This window comes from Carassius carassius, chromosome 31 (assembly GCF_963082965.1).
Source record: "Carassius carassius chromosome 31, fCarCar2.1, whole genome shotgun sequence".
NCBI lineage: Eukaryota > Metazoa > Chordata > Actinopteri > Cypriniformes > Cyprinidae > Carassius > Carassius carassius.
The window spans coordinates 15054090-15076158 of NC_081785.1; the positions used below are offsets into that span (position 1 = coordinate 15054090).

Below are 22069 nucleotides of genomic sequence, written 5' to 3' on the forward strand. Positions count from 1 at the left end.
CTGAGCTGTCAGTGTCAAATCATCAGATGCCAAAGCACAACTGATGTGGTAAAAAAAAATATATACAATGGAAACTTATGTACTGACATGCCTCACATTTAAAATGAATAGTGAAAACATTAGCAGTATAGAAGAAAATTGGAAACTGAACTACTCTATTCAAATGGAGATTTTATGATTCCCAAATTTGAGATTTAAATTTCCAATTAAATTTTTACTGGTGAAATTATATAATTTTGTTATAGAATAGCACAAGCACTTTTTGATGATTTTTTGGCATTGACGGTCTGCATGTTAATCGAGGACCAGGGCAAAAAGAAGAAAATATAGTCCAGTGGTGGTGCTGTGAGATTAGAGAGTGCACAGACCCCTGGAGAGAGACACCAGCTGGGGGAAGGGAGAGAGGCTGGCAGAAGCACTTCATCATCTCCACGTAAGTCTGGGGATCCCTCGGGTGGCAGCCAAACAGTGCTACACCCTCCCATTGTTCTCCAATTATACTGGCTGCACATTTCTCACTCAAACACATATGCACACACTTACACAAACACAAAGTGACACACAACATACACAAAAAAGGAGCTTGTTGGGGATCAGTTTAAGTCGGCACCTGACAGAATTCCACTGGTCTTTTGTAAGGGAAATTATATGGTACAATCCAAAGACTACTATAGTAACATTCCTGCACATCCACATATGCTTAAATTCACAGTACTTTATAATTAAGGAACCAAGGCCTATAAGCAACGACAGTGAGTCAAAGAGTTATGACTCCAAGGAATAGTGATCTATCCACCTGCTATTAAAAATGAAATACATTTATTCTATTTTGTATTATTTTTGTATTTCATTTTTGTTTAAATTTTATGCTAAAATCTAGAAAATAATTTGTCAAGTAACCTATATGCAAAACTAAATGGCTTTACAGATTTATGCAGGAACCGGCTTTTAGCTATTGTTAAATAATTATGCAATAGTACACAAAAATCTGACTACAGTAAATATAAATGGCATTCATGTTTGCAATCAGCTGTCATTTTTCCTCCTCCAGTAGAGCTACAACTGCATCAATTGCATGTCATAAGCAATGTCAGGAGGTTGTGTTGATAATCTCAGGGTAACAGACCATGCCAGTGCCAGTGAGGTTTAGACTAAAATAGCATCTGCACCTTTCTCTGCTCCAATGCCTAGTGAATTAACATTAACATGAAGCGCAGACTCAACCAGCTCATTAAAAGATCTTACATGTGCAAGCTTCTTATTATATAACAACTTAGTATCATGCATATTGTGAATGAATAATGGCTCTTTATGAAGAGAAGACATAATCCGTAGAGACACTGAAATCTCTGTACAGGTCAATTAAAAAAATTGGGCTAATGAAGCGGAAGCTTTCTGAATTTCTCTATTCTTAGTGTTTGAAACAAAACCCTGAGCTGTGCTACCTCTGGATAGATACTGGATAATCTGATGTTAGGTTAGCCATGATTATTATGACCCCACAGCCCTCACACAGCCATCAGTTTGAACATTTAACACAAAAATAGACATACTTCTGACATTAAAGGGTAACTACACCCCTGGTCAGAGCCTGACTCCACCCACTGGCAATATTTGAAAAATCCTGAAAAGTGGGCAGAGCACAGCGGAGATAGAGGGGATGTGAAGCCTATTTCCACCTCCATTGCATTGGGGAAGCAATCCTGTGTAAAATGCAGTTTGCACACTCCTGCTCTAGGCTGGAACGCGCGGCCTTCCAGGCCAAGTGCATGCAACCATTGGCGCTTAATTTTAAAGTCTGCTGGAAAACTATGCAGTCCAGCAGTGCTGTCGCAACCAGCAACACTACACCTACGTACCATCCTGACCACTGTAAATAAATCTACGCTAACTTGAAGCTATCCTAACTGATGCAATACTATGCTACTAACTAACTATGCATCTAACAATACTAACGTTACACTAACAACTATGCTAATTAACTACATAGGCTACACAAAATAATTATTAATAACTATATAAATGCTATGCTAAATAGATGCTATAATAGTCTATCCTGGTCGTTTTCAATACTAGCAATTCCAACTCCTGACTCACTACGGTGATTTTGATGGAACAAGATGGTTTTATACTGCCAAGGGCGTGGTAGCTCGTACCAAGGGGCGTGGTGAGCTGGAAACTGCTTACGTCACCTGCCACCGCAACATCCAATAGGAAAAATCAACTGCAGTAGCCACCGTTCAACCTGAAGAGGGCAGCACTCAGGCGTTTTTACACCATATATTGTAGAATTAAAACACTTTATACTCAAATGTCAAAAAAGTTGACAGCACTAATAAAGCCCCATTCTTACAGATCATTAACTAAATAAAGTTGGTTTAGGGTTTAGTTACTCTTTAAATATTATATCACATGCAATAAAATTAGATAATGATTTATAATAACTTGCATTAATACTTCATTAACCAACTTTCTTACATTATGTGTAACAGACCATTAGATGGCTTGATTGGCACTGAAATAGGTAAGCAAAAAAAAAATGTGTGTGTGTGTGTGTGTGTGTGTGTGTGTGTGTGTGTGTGTGTGTGTGTCTGTGTGTGTGTGTGTGTGTGTGTGTATATGTATATATGTTTTTTTATGTTTTGTGTTTTTTACTGTGCAACAACAAAGCACTTCAATGGATCTGTGATTCTTGTTCAGCCTATCAAATACATAATTATCCTGACAATTCTCTCTCATATTCATAATTTTTTATGTGACTCTCTCTTTCTCATATTCATTGTTTCTTTAAATTCCTACTGGTTTCTGTCCCTGAACAGGGATCATCTGGTTTTAGGAAATAGCACTCATGATCCTCTGGGTTGTGAAAACAGTTCAGATCCAGAGTTAACGGAGAATCCAGACTTAATCAAATTACAGGATTGCAGACAGACAGTGTGATCAATATAAGTGAAACTCACCACTGCTCTAAAGCTAATCAGTTAACATCATGAGTCAAACAATGTTGGTCAAGCCACCACGGTGACATCATTAAAATTACATCATACAAAACTGTGGTTAATTTGACCAATGAAAGAGTACCAGATTAGTGGAAAGAAAAAGATCAGCAGAATTAGCAAAAAGGAAAGTTTTGTTTAGCCAAATAAAATCAGCTTCCCAGTACCATTAAAAGCGAAGCCAAAATTTTTTCCCCATAACTTTTGAACATTTTATACATTTAATACATTTTCAGTATAAATACTTTCACAAATCCACATACTCGCAACAAACCAGCACAAGGTCAGATGATCAACATTCAGTTGCGTGATCTGCATTTCCACAAGCTTTCCATCCACTTCTGGGCCGTACGGACCCTTGACACAGCTAGTCTGGATGTGGACCAGGGCAGCCAGCCATACGGCTTCCCCTGAGGCATTATTCTTCCACAAACCTCAGACCACCACCTGGTCCAAGCCATGCTTCCATGGCCCTTGGGAGCAGGGGCTCTGAACAATGTGAGTGTGTCTGACACCCCCTACTGTTCCCATTACATCAGCGCTCATAAACTTACTCAAGCATCCAGCTAGCATGTTTAAAACGCACTAAATAAGATGCAATCCCTAAATATTAAATATTTTATGCTGAATTATATGACCAAACAAAATCATATATTCCAGACAGCCATGTCTTAAATATCCAGAAGTGAGCTACACATATAAATGAATAGTGGATGTTCTTACTGAAAAAGCATTCAATCTATGTGGGTTGTATGACACATTCAAATGTTCTTTCATCTGTGATGATTATATAAGAGAATGTTCTCCTGCTTACACACCTCTGTATCCTGTGAAGCAGGGAAAACATTAATCATATCTGACTTCTGCTGCTGGATACATGGAATTGCTCCCCCATCCCCCAGTTACTATATAAGGAAGGACATACAAGATGCTCTCATTGTAAGTTAATAATAAAACACTAAAATCAGTTGTTTTAAAATGTAACTCACTCAGCATTAGATGATTGCAAAGGTAATTTATATGTACAATGTGTATGTACTAATAAATATCTACTACAAACTGGCTGATTTCAACAACAACAACAAAAACAACAAAAAAGATAACCCATGCATTGCCAAAATATGATATATCATGCTATTTTGGAAAGAGGCTAAATTATATAGTCGTATAGACTATGTACCTTAGTAGCATAATGTTACAGAATATCTAAAGCCAATAACATGACTAGTTCACTGGTCAAACCAATTAGTAGGCCATTCAAAATTCAGGGCTCATACATCATATTGCTCTAATGGAATCTTAATGGGATAGACCAAATGTAGGAGTGATTTTCTCCGCAGTGTAAACTTGCCGCTTGCATTTACTAGGACTTCACATTGCCAGCCTCAGATTGTCAGGATTACTCTGGTCGATCAATATACTATCTTAAATAACTCTGCCCGCCAGTGCTAAGAGCCTGAAATTGCATTATTGATAGAGATGCTCCTCCAAAGACCGGACCAGATGAGTGGAGTCATTATATAAAAATACCCTTGCAATGGAAAATACAGCATGCTTTTCAACATTTCAACAAGACAAACACGGAGGATACCATGACAGATGTTTGCAGTGTAAATTATGACACTACTAGGGAACTGTCCATGTCTGAGATGGGGTTTTTTTCTCAACCCTTATGACAAGAGAAACCAGGTTGGGGCAGTAAAACAATGGAAGATGCCTCTTCACTCACTTGCAAAAATACAAATAAATGAAGCCTACTGGCTGTTTGTCACACCTCCACAACTGTCAGCACTCATAAAGGATATTATACATCACTAATAGTGTAAATGTGCTCTTAAGGCCTAAGCCTTGCTTTTGCAATGAGATCAGATGACCAGAGACCATGGTCGTGTCCTTCACAGAAAGTACCTATATGTCATGCATCAGTAGCTACGACACGCAGTTAATCTAAACACGACTAAATGTCATTCTGCCACAATACAAATCTCCATTTTTGTGAATGATCTGACCTTTCAGCGGGTGAACGTACTGTGTGTACTATCGCTATTTTAAATGGCTGTACAGTGACACCTTGTGGTTTAATTTACACTTAGTCCAACCATTATTTGTTTGAGATAAACTATACTGTTGTAAATAAACAAATCATCTGTGTTACTTTAACTATGGGCACCTTTGTCCTTGTAAACGACAAACCATCTTTCTTAAAACACACACTGTCGCTATGTCTGTGTAGCCTACTAAAATGATCAACAATTAATATACGGTACCTATAAACGGAGGAATTCTGTAATTTTTCATACACCATCAACACATCCACCTCGTTATATGTTTGACAGCATCCTGTGGTGGAAATGACATTCGCTAAAACAAAGCTATGCCTTGCTAGTCAACTTGCTATCATTGTATTTCTCCGAAATAATTGGCATACCGCATTAAAAAATGTTGTATATAGCATTACAAATATTATTGGAGTTTAATTAAACATAATTGCTCCTTGAATGGAAATGAAACATAATAAAATAAAATAAATATTTCCCTTAATTGTTCTATTTTTATTTACACACATGCCCTGTTTTATATATAAGATATCTTTTATCCGAGGCATGCCTTTCTGTGACACTTTCAATGGGGAAAAATTTGGTAATTAGGTAAAAAAAAAAAAAAAAATTTTAGAAATGGCGTAAAAACCCAATGACGTAAAAACCCAATGTGTGTGTGTGTGTGTGTGTCCAAATCACATTATTTATTTAGTGCAAGGCCTGCAGTTAATATGGGACATTTTAAGATTCAGTCAGTGGAAAACAATTGGCCTCCTGTTACACAGAAGCCCAATAATAATACAAAGTGGGTTCATTAAACTCAGAGCTTCATTAAACAAAGACATTCTTCAGAATTATAAAAGGGATTCGAAGTGCAGCCTAATTAATTAGTTCTGTAAGCAGCTCAAATTTATTTGTTTGTGTGGTGTCTCATGACTAGTAATTAACAAAACTGAGAAATACAACCTACCTTATTGTGACATTATTGTTATTATATTTTTTTAACTCACTCATCTTAATTTTCTGAACAAGGTAGCATGCATGTGAAGATGCAAATAATTTAAATGGTTCAGAAACAGCTTTACTGAGACTATAAATAAGTGCAGACTTTAAATCACAGATCCTTTTTTTTTAAATTTTATATATATATATATATATATATATATATATATATATATATATATATATATATATATATATATAGTTTTTTTCTAGCATTCTGTAGTAGATTACTAATTTAACAATCTAGCAGCACACTGACCGGATGGTGTTTAGACACTCTAAACCTATGATTTCAAACTCTGCATCCAAATATGCATGCCAGATTAAACAGATAACAACAGATAGAATTGGCCTTGGCAAACACATAACAGCAACATTATTACATGGGACAACTGATAACACCCATATAAATTTGGAAGAAAATGCATTGACTTCATTCTCATAAAAAACCTTCAAATATTAAACATTCTGACATGATAATCTTCATACCTGGAGGCATTTGTGGAACATCAGAAGGTCGCAAACCACTTCATTGCAATTTACTGGCAATATAGTATTACTATGCTTTTTAAATATGAGCTTACTATATAACAGGACAGAACACAGCCATTTTTTTCAGCCATCTTTAGACTGCAGTGTTACCTGGGTTGGTATTATGCTTGAGCAGGTAAAATGCCTGGTAAACAGTATTGCTCTTCACACCAGGAGGGAGAAGGTCTATTTATATCTGATTGTTTTCACTGTGCAGACAGCCAGCCAACATTCAGACTTTCCTAGACTCTGCTCTATGTGAGGGAAATGATCCCTTCAAGCATTTCTTATGTTTATATGTTATAAATTTACTGCCATGAAGACACCCATGCGAGAAGTGCATATCAACACGGCACTGTTAATGCAGCAGCGGAGTTCAGCTGTGATGTATGATTCAGATAAATTATTTGTGGAAGCTATAACACATACTTTGAAACAGATACACACATAGAACTGAAGCGCATTTGTAAAATAATGTCTCTCTCTCTCTCTCTCTCTCTCTCTCTTTAGATGTTCTATGAGAAAGATGGTCCGTCTGAGAGCAGCCATATATGGCTGAAACCTTTGCACTCTCATCAAAAAGAATAAGAGAACATATTTGCAGGATGAGATGTCAGCATGGAGTCAGGCCAAAAATAGGATAAATCTAAAATTCCCTGACACTAGATACTCACCCATAGGAAGCCCCTCACAGTCTGACATTATGGAATAAAGTGGAAAACGCTGTCTGAATGGATAGTGTCCAAAACAAAACTCTGACGATGAAACAAACAGCTCTTTGAGATTGCGTACACCATCTGACCTCCCTGCTTCTGCCCTCGCTGGCCAGCTGAGAACCATGGGATGCAAAGAATGCATATCAAGCACTCATGGCCCTATTGGCCACTATTGGATGATAAATATGTTTACACCCTCCCTCTTTCCTCTGGAGGCAATCTGTTAAATCTGCTACACCGAGAGGCTCCATTACCAGATACAAATGCTGTCACTCGAGCTATTTTGAAGCCAGATGAACCCATCCAACCCTAAATTTACCAGTGGCTACAAATGAGTGACACAACTTTGAAATTTAATTGCTTGTTCAAAATCAGAAAAGAAACAAAGAAAAAGAGAATTGTTAATGTAATGCCTGTATTGTTGTATCAATGTATCAATGTCACATGTGTATCAAGTTCAGAATTGATAAATTCTGAAAATCTATATCTTAAATCATATAGGGATATTTCACTATTTAAGTGTTATAGTTTAAATGTTGTTTAAATTATACAATTTAAGCCGTTATCATCGTCATAATCATCATCACCACAACTAGCATCATCATCATCATCATCATCATCATCATCATCATCGTCATCATTGTTGTTTTGTATTATTATTATTTTATATAATAATAATAATATTAATATCCATTATTATAATTATTATTGTTTCCATTATTGTGTGTTTTTCAGAAAGAGTTTCATGATGGAGCAGATTATTTATAAAGTTGTTGTCAGTTGTGGTACTCATCACTGTCAGGTACGTATCATTAAGTACTGAATTTAAAAATAATCTTAAAGAAATGGTTCAATCAAAAATGAAAATTCTCTCATTTCTGATCACTCACTTACCCTCAAGTTGTTCCAAAATGGAAACATTTCTTTCTTCTGTTAAGCACACACACACAAAAAGTATTTTGAGTAATGTTGGTAAACAAACAGTTGACAGTAGCCATTAACTTCAAACTTCATATTTTCATGGGTCCCTTAAACCCCTTTATAATTTAAGAAAGAAAAAAAGAAAAATTTTATTTGACAGATTTTGGTGGTTTGCATAAGACAAATTATGATACCCCACTTTATACAGTGGGTGTACTGGGACAGTTTGCAAGCACACCACAAGATGACAGTGTTGTAGCAAAGTTAAATTTGATCTCTCTTGATTTATATATATATATGTTTTTTTTTGTTTGTTTGTTTTTTAATAGAACGGAGTAATAGGCTTTTCTATATGTTTTAACTAACATTAAGTGCAAAAAGTTAATTAATTTTGTATTTCCCAGCCATTTTCGCCTAATGTAGTACCACCACAACTTCATCAACATACTCCTTCATTGACACAAACTGAGATGTGTTCCTTTCTTGACATCACTTAGCATGTCAATTAAAATATAACACTGTGAGTGAAAAACTGATTCACAATGCACATTTATAAAACTTGCACCCATTGCATGTTTGAAAAAAATTATAATTAACAAAGCAAAAGCTAAATCTTTCCAAGTATTTCTTGGAACCTGCTTTAGTCCCCCCTGGTGCATGTGGACCTCTGTTTAGACCGAATTAATTGACATAATGCAATGTTGAATTTACAATTTGGAATTTTTTAATAGGTGTTTTGATATTTTTAGATTTGCCTCTAACTCATCATGTAGTTTAAATTTTAGAAAGTCCATGGTAGGTTACATTATGTCAATTATTTGACTTTCAAAAATATGTTTGTTTGGGGTAGGCCCTCTGAAAACACTGAAGGTCAATCTTTGGTCCCCAAGCAGCACCTTGGTAAGTTTTCATCTGGGCTTTTTCAGAGTTGCCAGATTTCAGTTCTTTCTGTATTGTTTAGGCTGTGGATACTGTCAGGAACCTGTAGAAAAGTCATTCACTTGGCTCTGAATCAACTGTCTTTGGCTCTCTGCTTGACTTCTGTAGACCCTTTGAGACCTCCACATGGCTCACTCTTTCCGAACGTAACTTCACCCCCCCATGTCAAAATCAACCTCCACACATAACCTCAACCTCAACCCCCACCTCCAACAGCATCCCATCCAGCCACACAGAGTTTGGATCAGTCCTGCTTGTTTTCTCAGTAATCGCTGAAAATTACTTTTACTGCCCTAATGTACTCCCGAAAGACACAAAATTGGTTCCCATTATCACAAATTGATCATAAAAAGTCTGCGAGTCATGCTAAATTGTGTTTAAAGATGCCCTTGTACACATGACAGATTTTACAACACCAAAAGACTAATGTCTTTACAGATGAAGTGTCGTTTAAAAAGAAGGACATTTCACCTCAGCCGAGCTTTAAATTGGAGGGCGTCGTATGGGCAGCCACTGCCAGAACCTCTCTAACAGGAATGACAGAAAGCCAGCTTCGTGACTCATTAGTCCATTTGGCTGTGATTTGCATTTAATTAATATTCCTGAAAGACATGTACTGGCTTTATTGTAATGATGTTGACTAATGAACTCCTAATGATGCCAGATATAACGGTCTCCTGACTGAGTCCTTAACTGTTTTATGGATATTGGGGCAATCTGCTAATTACAATAGAGACTTAACACATTGTATCAACATCTGAAAGTCTGATAATAATTGTGATAATAAGATTATTGAATAAACTGCATGGGAACTCTGTTACTCATAGTCAAAGTAAATAAACAACAACTCTTGTATTTGATTTGATAGCTAGATGTAAATCAGTTACAGTTTGATTACGTAGAGCTGGAATGTAATTTATAAATAAATGTAAATATTAAATCATATATATATAATTGTCATGGCTGATCAACTTTTTGATTCTGATGAAATTGTGTTCACCTTTATTTTAAAGCTTTTTTTTCATCTTCATTTTGTTCATGGTGCTATCTGAATCACAACTTTATTCATCTTTACTGATTTTTTTTTTTAAGAATGAATCTTTTTTTCATGGCTGATATTGAGTTATTTGGGTAAAACTTTATTAATCTTTATTTTTTTTTAAATTCTTTATTTTGTCATGGTTGCTACTGAACTTCCTGTTTTGGTTAAAACATGATATGTATTAAAAAGTCATATTTTTTCTTATACTGTACTTTATTTGGTTAAAACTTAATCTTTAAAAATATTTAATTAAAAAAAAAACATTTATTTTGTCATGGCTGCCACTGAATTTTAAGTTCAATTCACTTTATTCTTTATTTTAAGAATAAATATGCATTTTGTCATAGCTGCTACTGAACTATTTGATTTGGGTAAAATCTTATTAATCTTTATTAAAATATTTTATTTGAAGATCTTTATTTTGTCTCCTACTGACCTTTTTGATTCAGATAAAACCTTTATTAAAATGCTTTATTAAAAATGAATCTTTATTCACAATAACTGCTATTGAACTTCAAAATTTACATTTAAGACTAAAGAAACTAAACAAGAGCCAGTATTAACAAACCATAATCAATAATAAATATGAATAATAAAATGTAATGTAGTAGTTTTCTCAGATATACAGTTTTATTTATCTACAATAAATCACTGTAGATGTCAAAGACATCAAGTAAACAGGTTCTAAGTCCCCTGAGAAACTGTAAAACAGGCATGAGGTTAGAAGGCCCTCAGAAACAAAAGGCTTACAAGTTTTGATTTCTCCACCAGCTGGACCAGCACCAGAAGCAGAGCCTCCAGCCACGAGCGCTCAGGCCAGGCAGACCGAGAACGATTTACACAAGCTGTGTCAGTCCACAACAGTGGAAAGAAGAGTGACCCTTAACTGTGACTCAAAGGCATTTCAGGAGGACAGAGAGAAGGGGGAGGAGGGGGAGTTAGCTTCAAACACAAAGCACATTAAGGAGTTCATGTGGGAGTACAAACAGATATCTCAAGATTTTGCCATGTTTCTGAATGTGAAAAGCATAAATCTTAAACTTGAATGAGAGAGGGGTAACCTTCTAACAGTGTATATGAACATTGCATGTTATTTCCAATTAAATTAAAATGTATTATAGTTAAAATGAATACTTAATGCAATTAGCTGAACTTCACTTAAATGGGAATTAAGTCCATTTTTATGTTTAACTTCATAATTCTATTGTCTTTAGTTGCATATGTTTGAAGTGTACTGCCGAATGCACTGACAAGCATCTATGGTAAACTAATTTAATGTCATTTCTAAACTTAATTGAAATGATATTTCAAAAAAGCACACTACAGTTAGAATTACTATCACTGCTAATAAAATATGTTCTGATAATAATGTTCCAAAACAAATAAAACATTATTTCTTAATGTTCCTTGAAAGTTCAACAATTTTTTTTATTTATAAAAGCATTAAGGGAATATTCCATTTTGTCACTTGCAAACATTACGGAAACAATCATTTTAAATGTTCTCTCTTTTTTTTTCTTTCTTTTTTTTGAAAAAAGTAGTGGGATTTAAAAAGAAAAGTCCAATACGATAAGAACATCCAATTAAATGTTCCAAGAGCAATGTATAAATAAAGTCAGCCAAAGTTCTGAGAACCTTTCCTGTGGGGAGGACACATGTGCTTTAGTATGTTAGTCAACACATCAAAATAAGTGTACAAGAACAGCAAAATATATTTTTTAAAAGGGGTCTTAAATATTTTAAGGATTCTAACCACTTTGCCTTTAATTGTATTACAGTAATACTACATTATCCTTAAAAAAAATATATAGGGCTTCTTTTAAGATTGGAAGTACACTACAAGAACACATTCAAGTACGCTTAATTTTGACAAGGGTAGGTTATATCATTGATGTCAGATTTTATTGTTTACTTCAGATTCAAATGTTATTAAAACATGATATTGACCATTCAGACTTTCCTCATTCATGTAGACAGGAGCTGTGCTTGTACACCTATTACCTAGAAAATAGCTTCCCAGAGGCTAAGCCAAAATGGTAGAGTTGACTGCTTTAAAAGGACTTGGATTTTGCTCTCAAAACTGGGACTCGTGAAGCTCATCCTGTATTAGCAGAGTCAATCTACACTCAAGTCAGAGGAGAGAACTGAATCCTTCACAGAAATCGCTTGAAGTTCCTCACGGCTTTACAAATACAAATGCAACATATTTCTAAACCACAAGCTCTGGCTTGCTTTTGGGCTACATATCATTTCCAGATGGAGGTCATGAATAAGAGTGATAGAAATAAGTTGAGTGAAACTGGAAACGAAAGGAACAAAATGGCAGGCTGTCTGGCTGTCAGTTAAAACTTCAGAAACACAGAGCCCCAATATGAGACACTGGGAGGTAAGGACGACATGAATCTTTATGCATCCTTACCCTTAAAACAAACAGCAGAAATGTACTTTAAGTTCTCTAACTTATGCTGCAGTGTGGACGATGCAACTGTGATTCAGACTGCGGTTTCAAGAGACAACACAAACAGAGAGGGAAAAAAGAGAAAATGAAAAAAGAATGAAAATGTTCTTTCATTCTTGACATTGTAAAGCATATATAAAGCTTTTCAAAAAGCCTAGAGTGTGTTTTAAAGACTGTAGTGTTTTCATCTGTGTGCTGTGATGCATGGTTTTGTGAGTTTGGCCAAAAACAGCTACAAGTCATGTCTGCCATTACTGTGCCAACATACAAGCCAAGAAAAACCCAGCAGAATCCAGAAATTTAATCGTGGGATGAACGGTTGCAAACCCCATTTGATGATCGTTGTATTTATTTATTTATTTTTATTGTACTTTAAAAACACACTGGAAGCCATAAAATGGGTGTAGCAGCACCATTGTAAGTGTCAAAAAATCTAGTTTAAAACACGTGTCTAGTTTTAAGAAATGTTCTCCTTTTGTTCATGATTTTTTATATAAGGTTTACATTCAGTGGCTGTTTTGTGATGAACTGAAAAAGCATGTTTATACATCTGAGTGTATCTTAATCAATTTAAGTATATATATATATATATTAAGTATATGTGTGTGTGTGTGTGTGTGTGTGTGTGTGTGTGTGTGTGTGTGTGTGTGTGTGTGTGTGTGTGTGTGTGTGTGTGTGTGTGTGTGTGTGTGTGTGTGCGTTTACACACTAAATTACCATGACTTGTCATAAAAAGGTCAAAATTTTTAATTATCCAAGATTTATTGACCTTGACAAACAGTGACGAAGGTCTCCAGGGTCCTGTCTATGATATCATTTCATGTTTTATGTTTTTTTGTACATTGGTCACACCACATCTTTAATTAACTAATTAAAATTATAAAAGATAATGTCAAATTACTTTTTTATTATTATTATTAATTCGGTAATTTAATGACTCTTTTTTTATCTACTTTATGACACCAGGAATGCATCACCGTGACATTTTTATGTCCCCCAAAATTAATTTTAATGTGCTAATTAAAAACATTTTTCCACCAACAGTTTGCGTGGTGAGTAATAATTTTTGGATAATTTCATCACCGCTGATTTACTCTACATTAAGTCATTCTCATGTCAAATGTTTCAGATAAAATGTAAAATAATTGCATTAGATTGTATCAGTGGTCAATCCCAGGAGCTCCAGGGCAATGCAAGATTGAAAATGACTCCCACCTAAACATTCCCTGCCCCCGAAACCATAGCTTATCTGTGCATATCTATGTAGTCCTGAATGGAAAGCCCTAACTAGTGCAGATGGAAGCCCCATTCATGTGCTAACAGCAGATTTACTTTAATTGTTCTTAATGCCCCTTTGTTTTTGAGCTCCTCCATGAGAAAGGGCCCTCAGGCAAGCTGCATTTACATGTAACAATTAAACTATAATGACCCTGCAAGTGATTTATCGGCATGCGGTGGAAAGGTTTTGTGTTAACTTTGTGCTTGGATCTCTTCTCAGAAATAGTTAAAGAAAATTGCAAGCAAATGAGAATTGAAAGTCTGACAGTTGATTTCACACCTGAAAAGTGAATTAACAGAAAGCCCTGATAACATTCAAATGGTAATTCAATGTAGTTAATGCAAAAAGATTTCCGTTAATGTGATCAGAAACACACTGAAGTGCTAAATAAACTGTCCTTAGTAATGAAACACAAATACAAACTGTGAAAAAAATTATTTTATTACTTAGTTTGTATTAAAAAACGCATTGAAACAAAATACAGAATGAGCATATGCACACAAATAATAATAATATCTCTTTCTCTGAAAGAACAAGAAATCAGATACACCCACAGGATGAAGTATGACGAACTTTTGATAAATCTAGATAAATATCAGTTTATGCAGGAAGGACAATGGCGCCCACCAAACATTCCTGCGCTTTTGTGGTTTCAGCAATTTTCCACCTATTGACACAGTTCTCGACAAACACTGGCATCCAGCAAAAGGCTGCAAACTTCAGGCCTCATTAACATCAAAGTAAATCTGTGAAAGAGCTGTGGACCGTGCCCATGTGAACGTAATACAGGAGGAAAAGTTAGAAAGCCCTATTTTTCTTACTGCTTTTTTTTCTTCAGGTTAATTATACCTGAAGGAAAATCCTTTTAAACACTCCTTGGCAGCGTGTAGGATTGGCACGAAGATCAAACAGCCATTGAGTAAGATGCCTATAAATATAACACATTCATTTGTCTCAAAATGTTCCCCTTCCCCCACAGTTCTTTTTCTCAAAGCACTGCTCCCGAGGCTTTAACCCTCCTCATGTACACTGCTGAGTTCACATCTGGAACCAGATGGCTGAAGCCACTTCTGAAAGAGGCAAGAAGTCGACCTGCAGACAAGTAAAGGCAAAGAGAGCCATTGCGTTAGACACAGACAAACAGACACAACAGTCGTGTGTTCAGATGATTTATAATGTTGAACAGAGGTAGTAGCCACTTTATTATTCATTTTCCATATAAAACACATTCTTTCTCAAATAATCCACCATGGAAATCATTACTTTAGTCTGTATTTTTGGGTTTACTTAAAAAGAATATTGAAAAGACATTAAGAATTGCTTTCAGAATATATGTTTAAATGAAACTGGTCAGTTTTCTTATTTAGATTGTGTTGTGTTGTTTAGGCATAAATCTAACAAAATTGGTAAGAATCATGCTTTAACATTTTTTTAAGTATTATTTCTCTATTTTTTTTTTTAATTGTTAAAAAAAAAACTTAAACACATTGCTTTAAACATTTAATGAAATTTATTCATAGAACAAAAAGAAAATTCCCAAAAGGCTAAGGAAAATATGCAAAATATGAAACAATTAAAACATTATACACAAACTCGCAAAAATGGTTCACAAAATATATATCTTGTTTTAAGTATTTTGGGATATTTTACTGAAAGACAAGATCAAAATACAATAGTGATTTATTTTTCTTCCATGGTTTGGATCTGTTTTGAGTTGGTTTTACATATAGCTGTAATTTACCTTTAAAATCATAGAAAAAAAGACTTATACGTTTTTTGTGTCACTTTTTTACACCAAAGAATAAAACTTGGTTAGTCTGTCAAAGCTGTTTACAACAGCTAATGATGTAAGTACGATCAGTCAGTCTAAAGAAAACACTGACCTGTCCATGTTTTTTCACTGTTGAGAGAGAAGCTCGTGCACTGTGGATGAGAACTGCAGATGAGCGCGGCCTCTCTGGCACTGTGCACAGACAGCACGCAGCCCTGCTGCTTGTACGACGGCCAGCAGATGTATTCCATATTTGCAACACTCCTCATTCCTTTCAAGACAGCATAATCTGCACAGATGAAAAAGATGAAAAAAATGCATCAAAATCATTCCAGGATCCAGTCAACACTGTTGTAACACCCATCTGTAAAATATTACCATTTTCAAAGACTTTAAGAGAAAAGAGACCCTCACAGTAGAGGTGGCAGAATCTTATGTTACTAAATGTATGTGCGAACATCTGAGTACAACAAAAGACATGCATACTGCAGTGGTGGCTCTGCCAGAATCTAAAAACATAGGGGAATGTGTGGAAACTTTTTACGAGAGTTGTTGTGAACACGTTTGGACATTCTGGATATTCTTTGACAATGCTTGGCTGTTTTAATGCCTCTGTGCAGCTTTATTGTGGCCGTGTGATTGATTTATTGACGTCAAAGCTCAAAGGGAGGGAGAGAGAGAGTCTTATGGGCTACAAAACTTGCCCTGGAAGATGGATTGAGTTACACAGGTTTTATGACTGAAGTACATCTACTTAACGGAGCAGTCGGAGACACATCATGCTGAGAGCACTGCATACATCTAGAATGCTTTTCGCCGGAGTTATGATTGAATATGTATGTAATGGGAACTGAAAACTGTTGAGAAGTATAATTTGTCATTAAAATCAACGCATTACCTCTGGTGACTGATGGTGGCAAATTCTCCAGGTGCAGCCCAGATTTGTACATATGCAAAACCTCTTCGAAGGCGACCAGGGTTTCATTAATGCTTTGCTTCAAATCTCCTGTGACAAGCACATAAATTAAGTTTCCATTATAGAGCCACTTTTGTTGTGATAGCCAGGCTCTTCATCAAGATGAATTTCGCAGTAAAACTCACCTGTGGAGTTCATTATTTGGTGAATAAGAGGTTTCAGCAGTGGGGGAGCTTGATGAGGCAGTAGGTAGGTGAAAAAATACCTGGGGAAGAAAATAACGAACTCATATAATTCATTCGAAACTCAGCCAAGAATAGCAGAGAGGCGATTCACGCTGTGAGATCAATATGCAACAAATGATGCCCTGACACTCAGTGGGGTGGATAATTAATCATAACAGGCACAGGAGGGGAGAAGCTGTCATGAAACTCCCACACACACCATGCCAGACTTTTTTATTATCTGGCTCAGACGATAAAGGATGGAATGTGGGAAGTGCTCACCTGTAGGCATTGTAGAGGTTCCTCATCTCGTTCAAGCCTTCGCAGATTCTAGAGGGGGAGCATAGGAGGGTGAAACTGCGAAGGGGAAACTGCAGCTGGCAGTCTGAGTCCTCTTGACAGGCCGGTTCTTGAATACTTGCATCATCCAAGTCTGTTAACTTGAGTTCTCCTGACACCATAACAAACTGTCGAGGCTGGAAATCCAGCAGAGCCACCGAACCCAGCGATGAGTGAGACAGATAATGAAGAAGCCTCACTAAACCAAGACAGACCTGTGCACAAACACGGTCAATAGTTACTAGCAAACCATAACACTAGCAAAAGCACAAATTGTAAAAAAAAAAATATATATATATTAATTTGTGAATGCCGATCCATTCCAGTGTTACCAATTTTATTTATTAATAAAACAATTAAAATGTATTTCAATGTTACTTCACTTTTAATACAGTATATGTATCTGTTTATTCTAATTTATTCAATTATATACTATACTAATATGACATAATATAAATATTTAATTATATATTTATATTATTTAATTATATATTATTCATTTTATTTTTTATATAATCATTCTGCTGACTTTCTGACATGTTTACCATTAAAAATATCTAAAATCCCTCAAAACAAAATAAATTTACTTGTGAAACGACACAATATATAATGCATTTTGTCTCACTGCACTGGCAGAATTTTTCAATGGTTTGTAACTATTTTATACTTGGAGTAAATAGTATTTATCTCATACGCTTACATTTGATGCATTGGTTTACACCCAAATTGTCCCCTCCAGCATCAATAAAGTAAGCTGATTCTTATATGCACAACCTAAATTATGTACATTTGTAAATGTAAAATCTAGTCTACTAACTAGTTCAAATGTATTGTTTTTTCTAACTTTTGTATATAATACTGTAACACTAGAGAGCACAGCAATGGTATTAAGTCAGCTTCGAATAAAACCCTGAAGACAGCATAGCCACAGCTCTTCAAAAACAGGTGGATGAAACCAAACACCTTTTGAATAACTCTCGACCACGTGTATCAGGGAAGGCAAGAATGTCAACGAGACGAGTCACTCGATTACAGCCCTTTAGCTTAAACGCATTTGTCATCATCAGAACCTATTAAAAATCAAAGGGTGTCAGCACCTGCTTCTTGTACACAAAAGAGAATGTGAAAGAAAATACTCTCATCTCGTTAAACAAGGTATCGCAGGCTCCCTCAAACGGTGCCGAGAAATTATCAGGGTAAAAAAAGTAAAAGCATGGACATCTGAGACAGACATCTGTCCCTCTGTACTATTTGATCAGGCTCAGCTGGTATGGAGATGGAGCTCCAGTTAACCCCCCACCTCAGGTATGCCCTGTGGGGGGATTGTGGGTGGGGAATCTCTGATTAACACTCCACAGGAGGCCTGGGGGTGGTGCTCTTACCCGAAAGCGCTCTTCCCAGGGGCTCTGCAAGAGCTGTATCATCTGAAGAGGCATCCCCTGCTCCAGGACTGCTGTGATGCCACCAACCAGAGTCCTGTCCTGACACTGACCTTTCAGCTGGAATGAACACAAAAAGTTTAGTGGATAAACTGGTGCAAAATGCAATGCATGGCACTTATTCATCCTTTAAACCTTTGCATATCTAATAAATTACATAACAATGGCACAATCTGGAGAGTGAGTAAAAGTTATTGCATAAGGGTGTTTTTCTTACCTCTACAATATTGGGGTGCTGCAGTGTCTGCAGTAATACAATCTCCTTCCTCAGTTTGAAAGATACAAGCTCAAGACAGCCTTGGGAATCTTGAAAATCCTCCATGCACAATCTCATGTCAGTACCTTGATGGTTTACAGATTTTAATGCCACAAATAATCCTTGCGGCAACGCTGCTTTTAACACTGTTTTAGTGTAACCTGAACCAAGAAAGTCAACAGCTTTGATGCCACTAAGTTCTTCACAGCCAATATCGGTTTTAGCAGTTACTGGGTTGTCCAAACTTAATTTCCCATTGATATAGTTTGCACTGTCATTGGTGGATAAATTTGGATCCACAAAGCTTTGTATGTTATTAAATGTGATGTGCAGGAGCTCAAGTTCTTGTTGTCTTTCCTGAAGTTGTTGGAGCAATATGTCACTCTCTGGAGTTAAACCATCTGGACGGGCAGCATCACCAAAAGGTTTGTTCTCCTGGAGACCAAAGTGCCATTTTTTTAAAATAACTGTTAAAAACAAAAACAACAAAGCAAAAAATAAAAAAGCGCAAAAGGGATTCCTTGAGAAAATCATGGTGTGCCCAAGCAGGTCCTTTATGTGTTTTTACTGTCAAACTCCGACACGTTCTCTTCCGTCGTACTCCTCTGACACGCACAGAACGTGCGCACTGTAATTTAGTGTAGTAAGTGTGAGCTTTACTAACGCCCCTTGGGCGTGTCTTAATCCTCATGGCCAAATAATCACCTCCCACACAATGCAACTTCAACAAAAGAGGCTCAATGTGATTTTATCAAATCATTTAACTCTTGAAAAATGTACTTTTGTTTGTTGTTTGTTTTGTACTAATGTTTACTGTGACTTTCTAATTTAATTAACGACTATAAACTTCTGTTTTTGGTTCTCTCTATCATCTTATGCCTATTACCGGTTCGTTGTTCTGAGCGATATTTTGTTTTTCTTTCTTTAACCACGTGTAAGTTAAAATAAACAATGTCTTTCCAGGGTAGTTTTATTACAGTCGCAAGACGGCGCCAAAGAGCTATATCTTGCTAGAAAAAGGATCACACGTAACCCTCGTAAGTAGGCTATTAAGAATTAGCTACCGTAATTATTAAATAGCGTCGTGTAACTTAAGAAATTTTTTTTAGTAAGGACCTATTTTTTATGTTGTATGGAGGCAATGGAAGTTATATATATATATATATATATATACTGCATATATATATATATAACCCAGACATATAGGTCTACAATTAGCAAGTTCACACTAAATTATACATGCTACGTGATAGCATAATATAATAACCTTACCTAAATAAAATGTTAATACTGAAAAGTATGTAAATACTTTAATAATAGATAATGCCAAATAAATTCTCAAAATCTCAAACCCCAAAAAATTTGAAATCCAAATAAAAACATGTTTTAAAGTGACAACATAGTTAAGCAATTCCTTGTGAAATAAACATAATTTATTTGCCTGTAAAGGTTTTAAAATATTTGTACTAACAAATGTGAAAGTTCTTGCAAAATGAAGGAAATTATCTTTTACACAGAGATAATGTTGGAACAGAGGGTTAATGTGTTCAGTTTAATTAAATCTGCAAGATGAGCTCACCGCTTAGCAAAGCATATGTAGGCCTACCATGTAAACCTTCTTTTTATATTTAACATAAATCCCAAATATTACTATTTATTAAGTTTTGTATAGCTTACGGGAATGTTGATTATAAAATACAATATTATGATGCTGTTTGTTATTTTAATTATACCATAAATGGTGAAAATGCACTTCATATGAGCAAATATATATCATTAGACTGTTTTACACCTCAGTTACCATACTTCTTAGGTTATACTTTCAGAAGTGATTGGTTGATTAATTGTTGTTCATCATGAGAAAAAAGTTTTTTCATTCTAAAAAAAACTAGAAAGTGGCAATACAGAAACACCCATGATCTGAAGTAAACATGCTCAAATGAATTACAGAGACAACTGCACTATGCTTTACACATAATATCATGTAAAAGTTCTTTGAGTTAAGACATATTTTTCTGGTACACTGTCTGTAGCGAATAGTGATTCATAATGATAATTAATAAATATGAATTTCATTATAGTCATATCACAGCTCATTTGTATGAATGTCCTCCTCTACTACCCAACTACTTTCAAACATAAAGCACATAACTGTAAATAATGTTTTTCTCACAGTTGGATGACATATCTGTATCTGTTATTTATCTGGATCTGCTGGCCCAATCACTCTTTGCAAACAAGGTCATTTGTAAAAAAGTAAAAAAGCCCTTCTCCTGAGAACAGCTTTCAGGAAATCTAACTTTATTATTCTTGTCGAATGTATGCTATAATGTGTTTCCCAATATATATATATATATATATATATATATATATATATATATATAAATATATATATATATATATATATATATATATATATACATACATGATGTCAACTTTGGATATATATATGTATATATGGAAACCGACATAGATCATTAAAAAAGAAAAGAAAAAAACATAAGTAGGCTTCTCCAAGATGTAAATTTGTGTGATTGATCTATAACTCAAGAGTTAATGAAATTAAGCCCATGCATGTTACAACTAGTCCCAGTCAGTTATCTGTCATATCTCCCTGCTCCTGGAGAGCTATACCATCCTGCAGACTTCAGATCCAACCCTGCTCTAACACACTTCTGTAATTATCAATTAGCCCTGAACACCTTGATTAGCTCAGGTGTGTTTGATTGGGGTTGGAGCTGAAATCTGCAGGACGGTAAGTCTCCAAGGAGCAGGGCTGGAGACCTCTGCCTTAGCCAGTTAAAATAACCAAATAAGACCTGTCACGATGGTATTGCATTGTATGTAGCAAATCATTGCAACTTCTTAGTCATTTGACTATGGAAAAGAACAGGGGCGTTATGCACTTATTAATTTTGAGAACACCTATTATAATCACTAATCAAGCTGTTTATACAGTGAAAAGTATACCTCACTTACAGTAAATCGTACGCATATCTGCACTTCGTTGTTTCTGATGAGAGAGTTAATTCTCCAGTGAGCAGAATTCAGTCAACGACGCGCGCAGTGAACAAAACTCCGGTGTTTCAGCGATAACTCATCTGAACGCCTCTGATTGGCTTATTGCATTCATAAACTCAACAGAATAATGTGTCATTGGTTATAATGCGCAGCGCTGTAAAAACGCGTCTGTCTTCGGCT

The 22069-nt window shown here is 35.6% G+C and overlaps 2 protein-coding genes across 3 annotated transcripts in view; both read right to left on the bottom strand.

Annotated features, from left to right (window-relative positions):
* LOC132111622 (echinoderm microtubule-associated protein-like 1) overlaps positions 1–7375 on the bottom strand; it is a 52799-nt gene extending 45424 nt beyond the window's left edge. The window contains exon 1 of the mRNA XM_059519096.1: positions 7243–7375. Coding sequence (XP_059375079.1) covers positions 7243–7270 — 28 coding nt within the window. The 5' untranslated portion in view covers positions 7271–7375. The remainder of the gene's footprint in view (positions 1–7242) is intronic.
* A 6971-nt stretch (positions 7376–14346) lies between these two features.
* Positions 14347–21962, bottom strand: LOC132111625 (extracellular tyrosine-protein kinase PKDCC-like). Of its 2 annotated transcripts, XM_059519113.1 has the most exons (8): positions 21848–21962; positions 18830–19335; positions 18556–18672; positions 17117–17388; positions 16796–16875; positions 16593–16700; positions 15807–15983; positions 14347–15015 (listed from the first exon to the last, which is right to left on the bottom strand). In XM_059519113.1, the coding sequence occupies exons 1-8, from the start codon at positions 21861–21863 to the stop codon at positions 14912–14914; spliced, it is 1380 nt and encodes a 459-aa protein (XP_059375096.1). In that variant the 5' UTR covers positions 21864–21962; the 3' UTR covers positions 14347–14911. The 2 variants fall into 2 exon arrangements, with proteins under 2 accessions (XP_059375096.1, XP_059375095.1); XM_059519112.1 differs by lacking the exon at positions 21848–21962 and having other exon boundaries at positions 18830–19545.
* Between the last annotated feature and the right edge of the window lie 107 nt (positions 21963–22069).

Coding starts and splice junctions, on each gene's coding strand:
- LOC132111625 (XM_059519112.1), bottom strand. CDS start 19,402: ATGATTTTCTCAAGGAATCCCTTTTGCGCTTTTTTATTTTTTGCTTTG. Junction 16,701..16,795: donor CCAAATAATGAACTCCACAG/GTGAGTTTTACT, acceptor TGCTTGTCACAG/GAGATTTGAAGCAAAGCATT. Junction 15,016..15,806: donor CAGTGAAAAAACATGGACAG/GTCAGTGTTTTC, acceptor ACTTGTCTGCAG/GTCGACTTCTTGCCTCTTTC.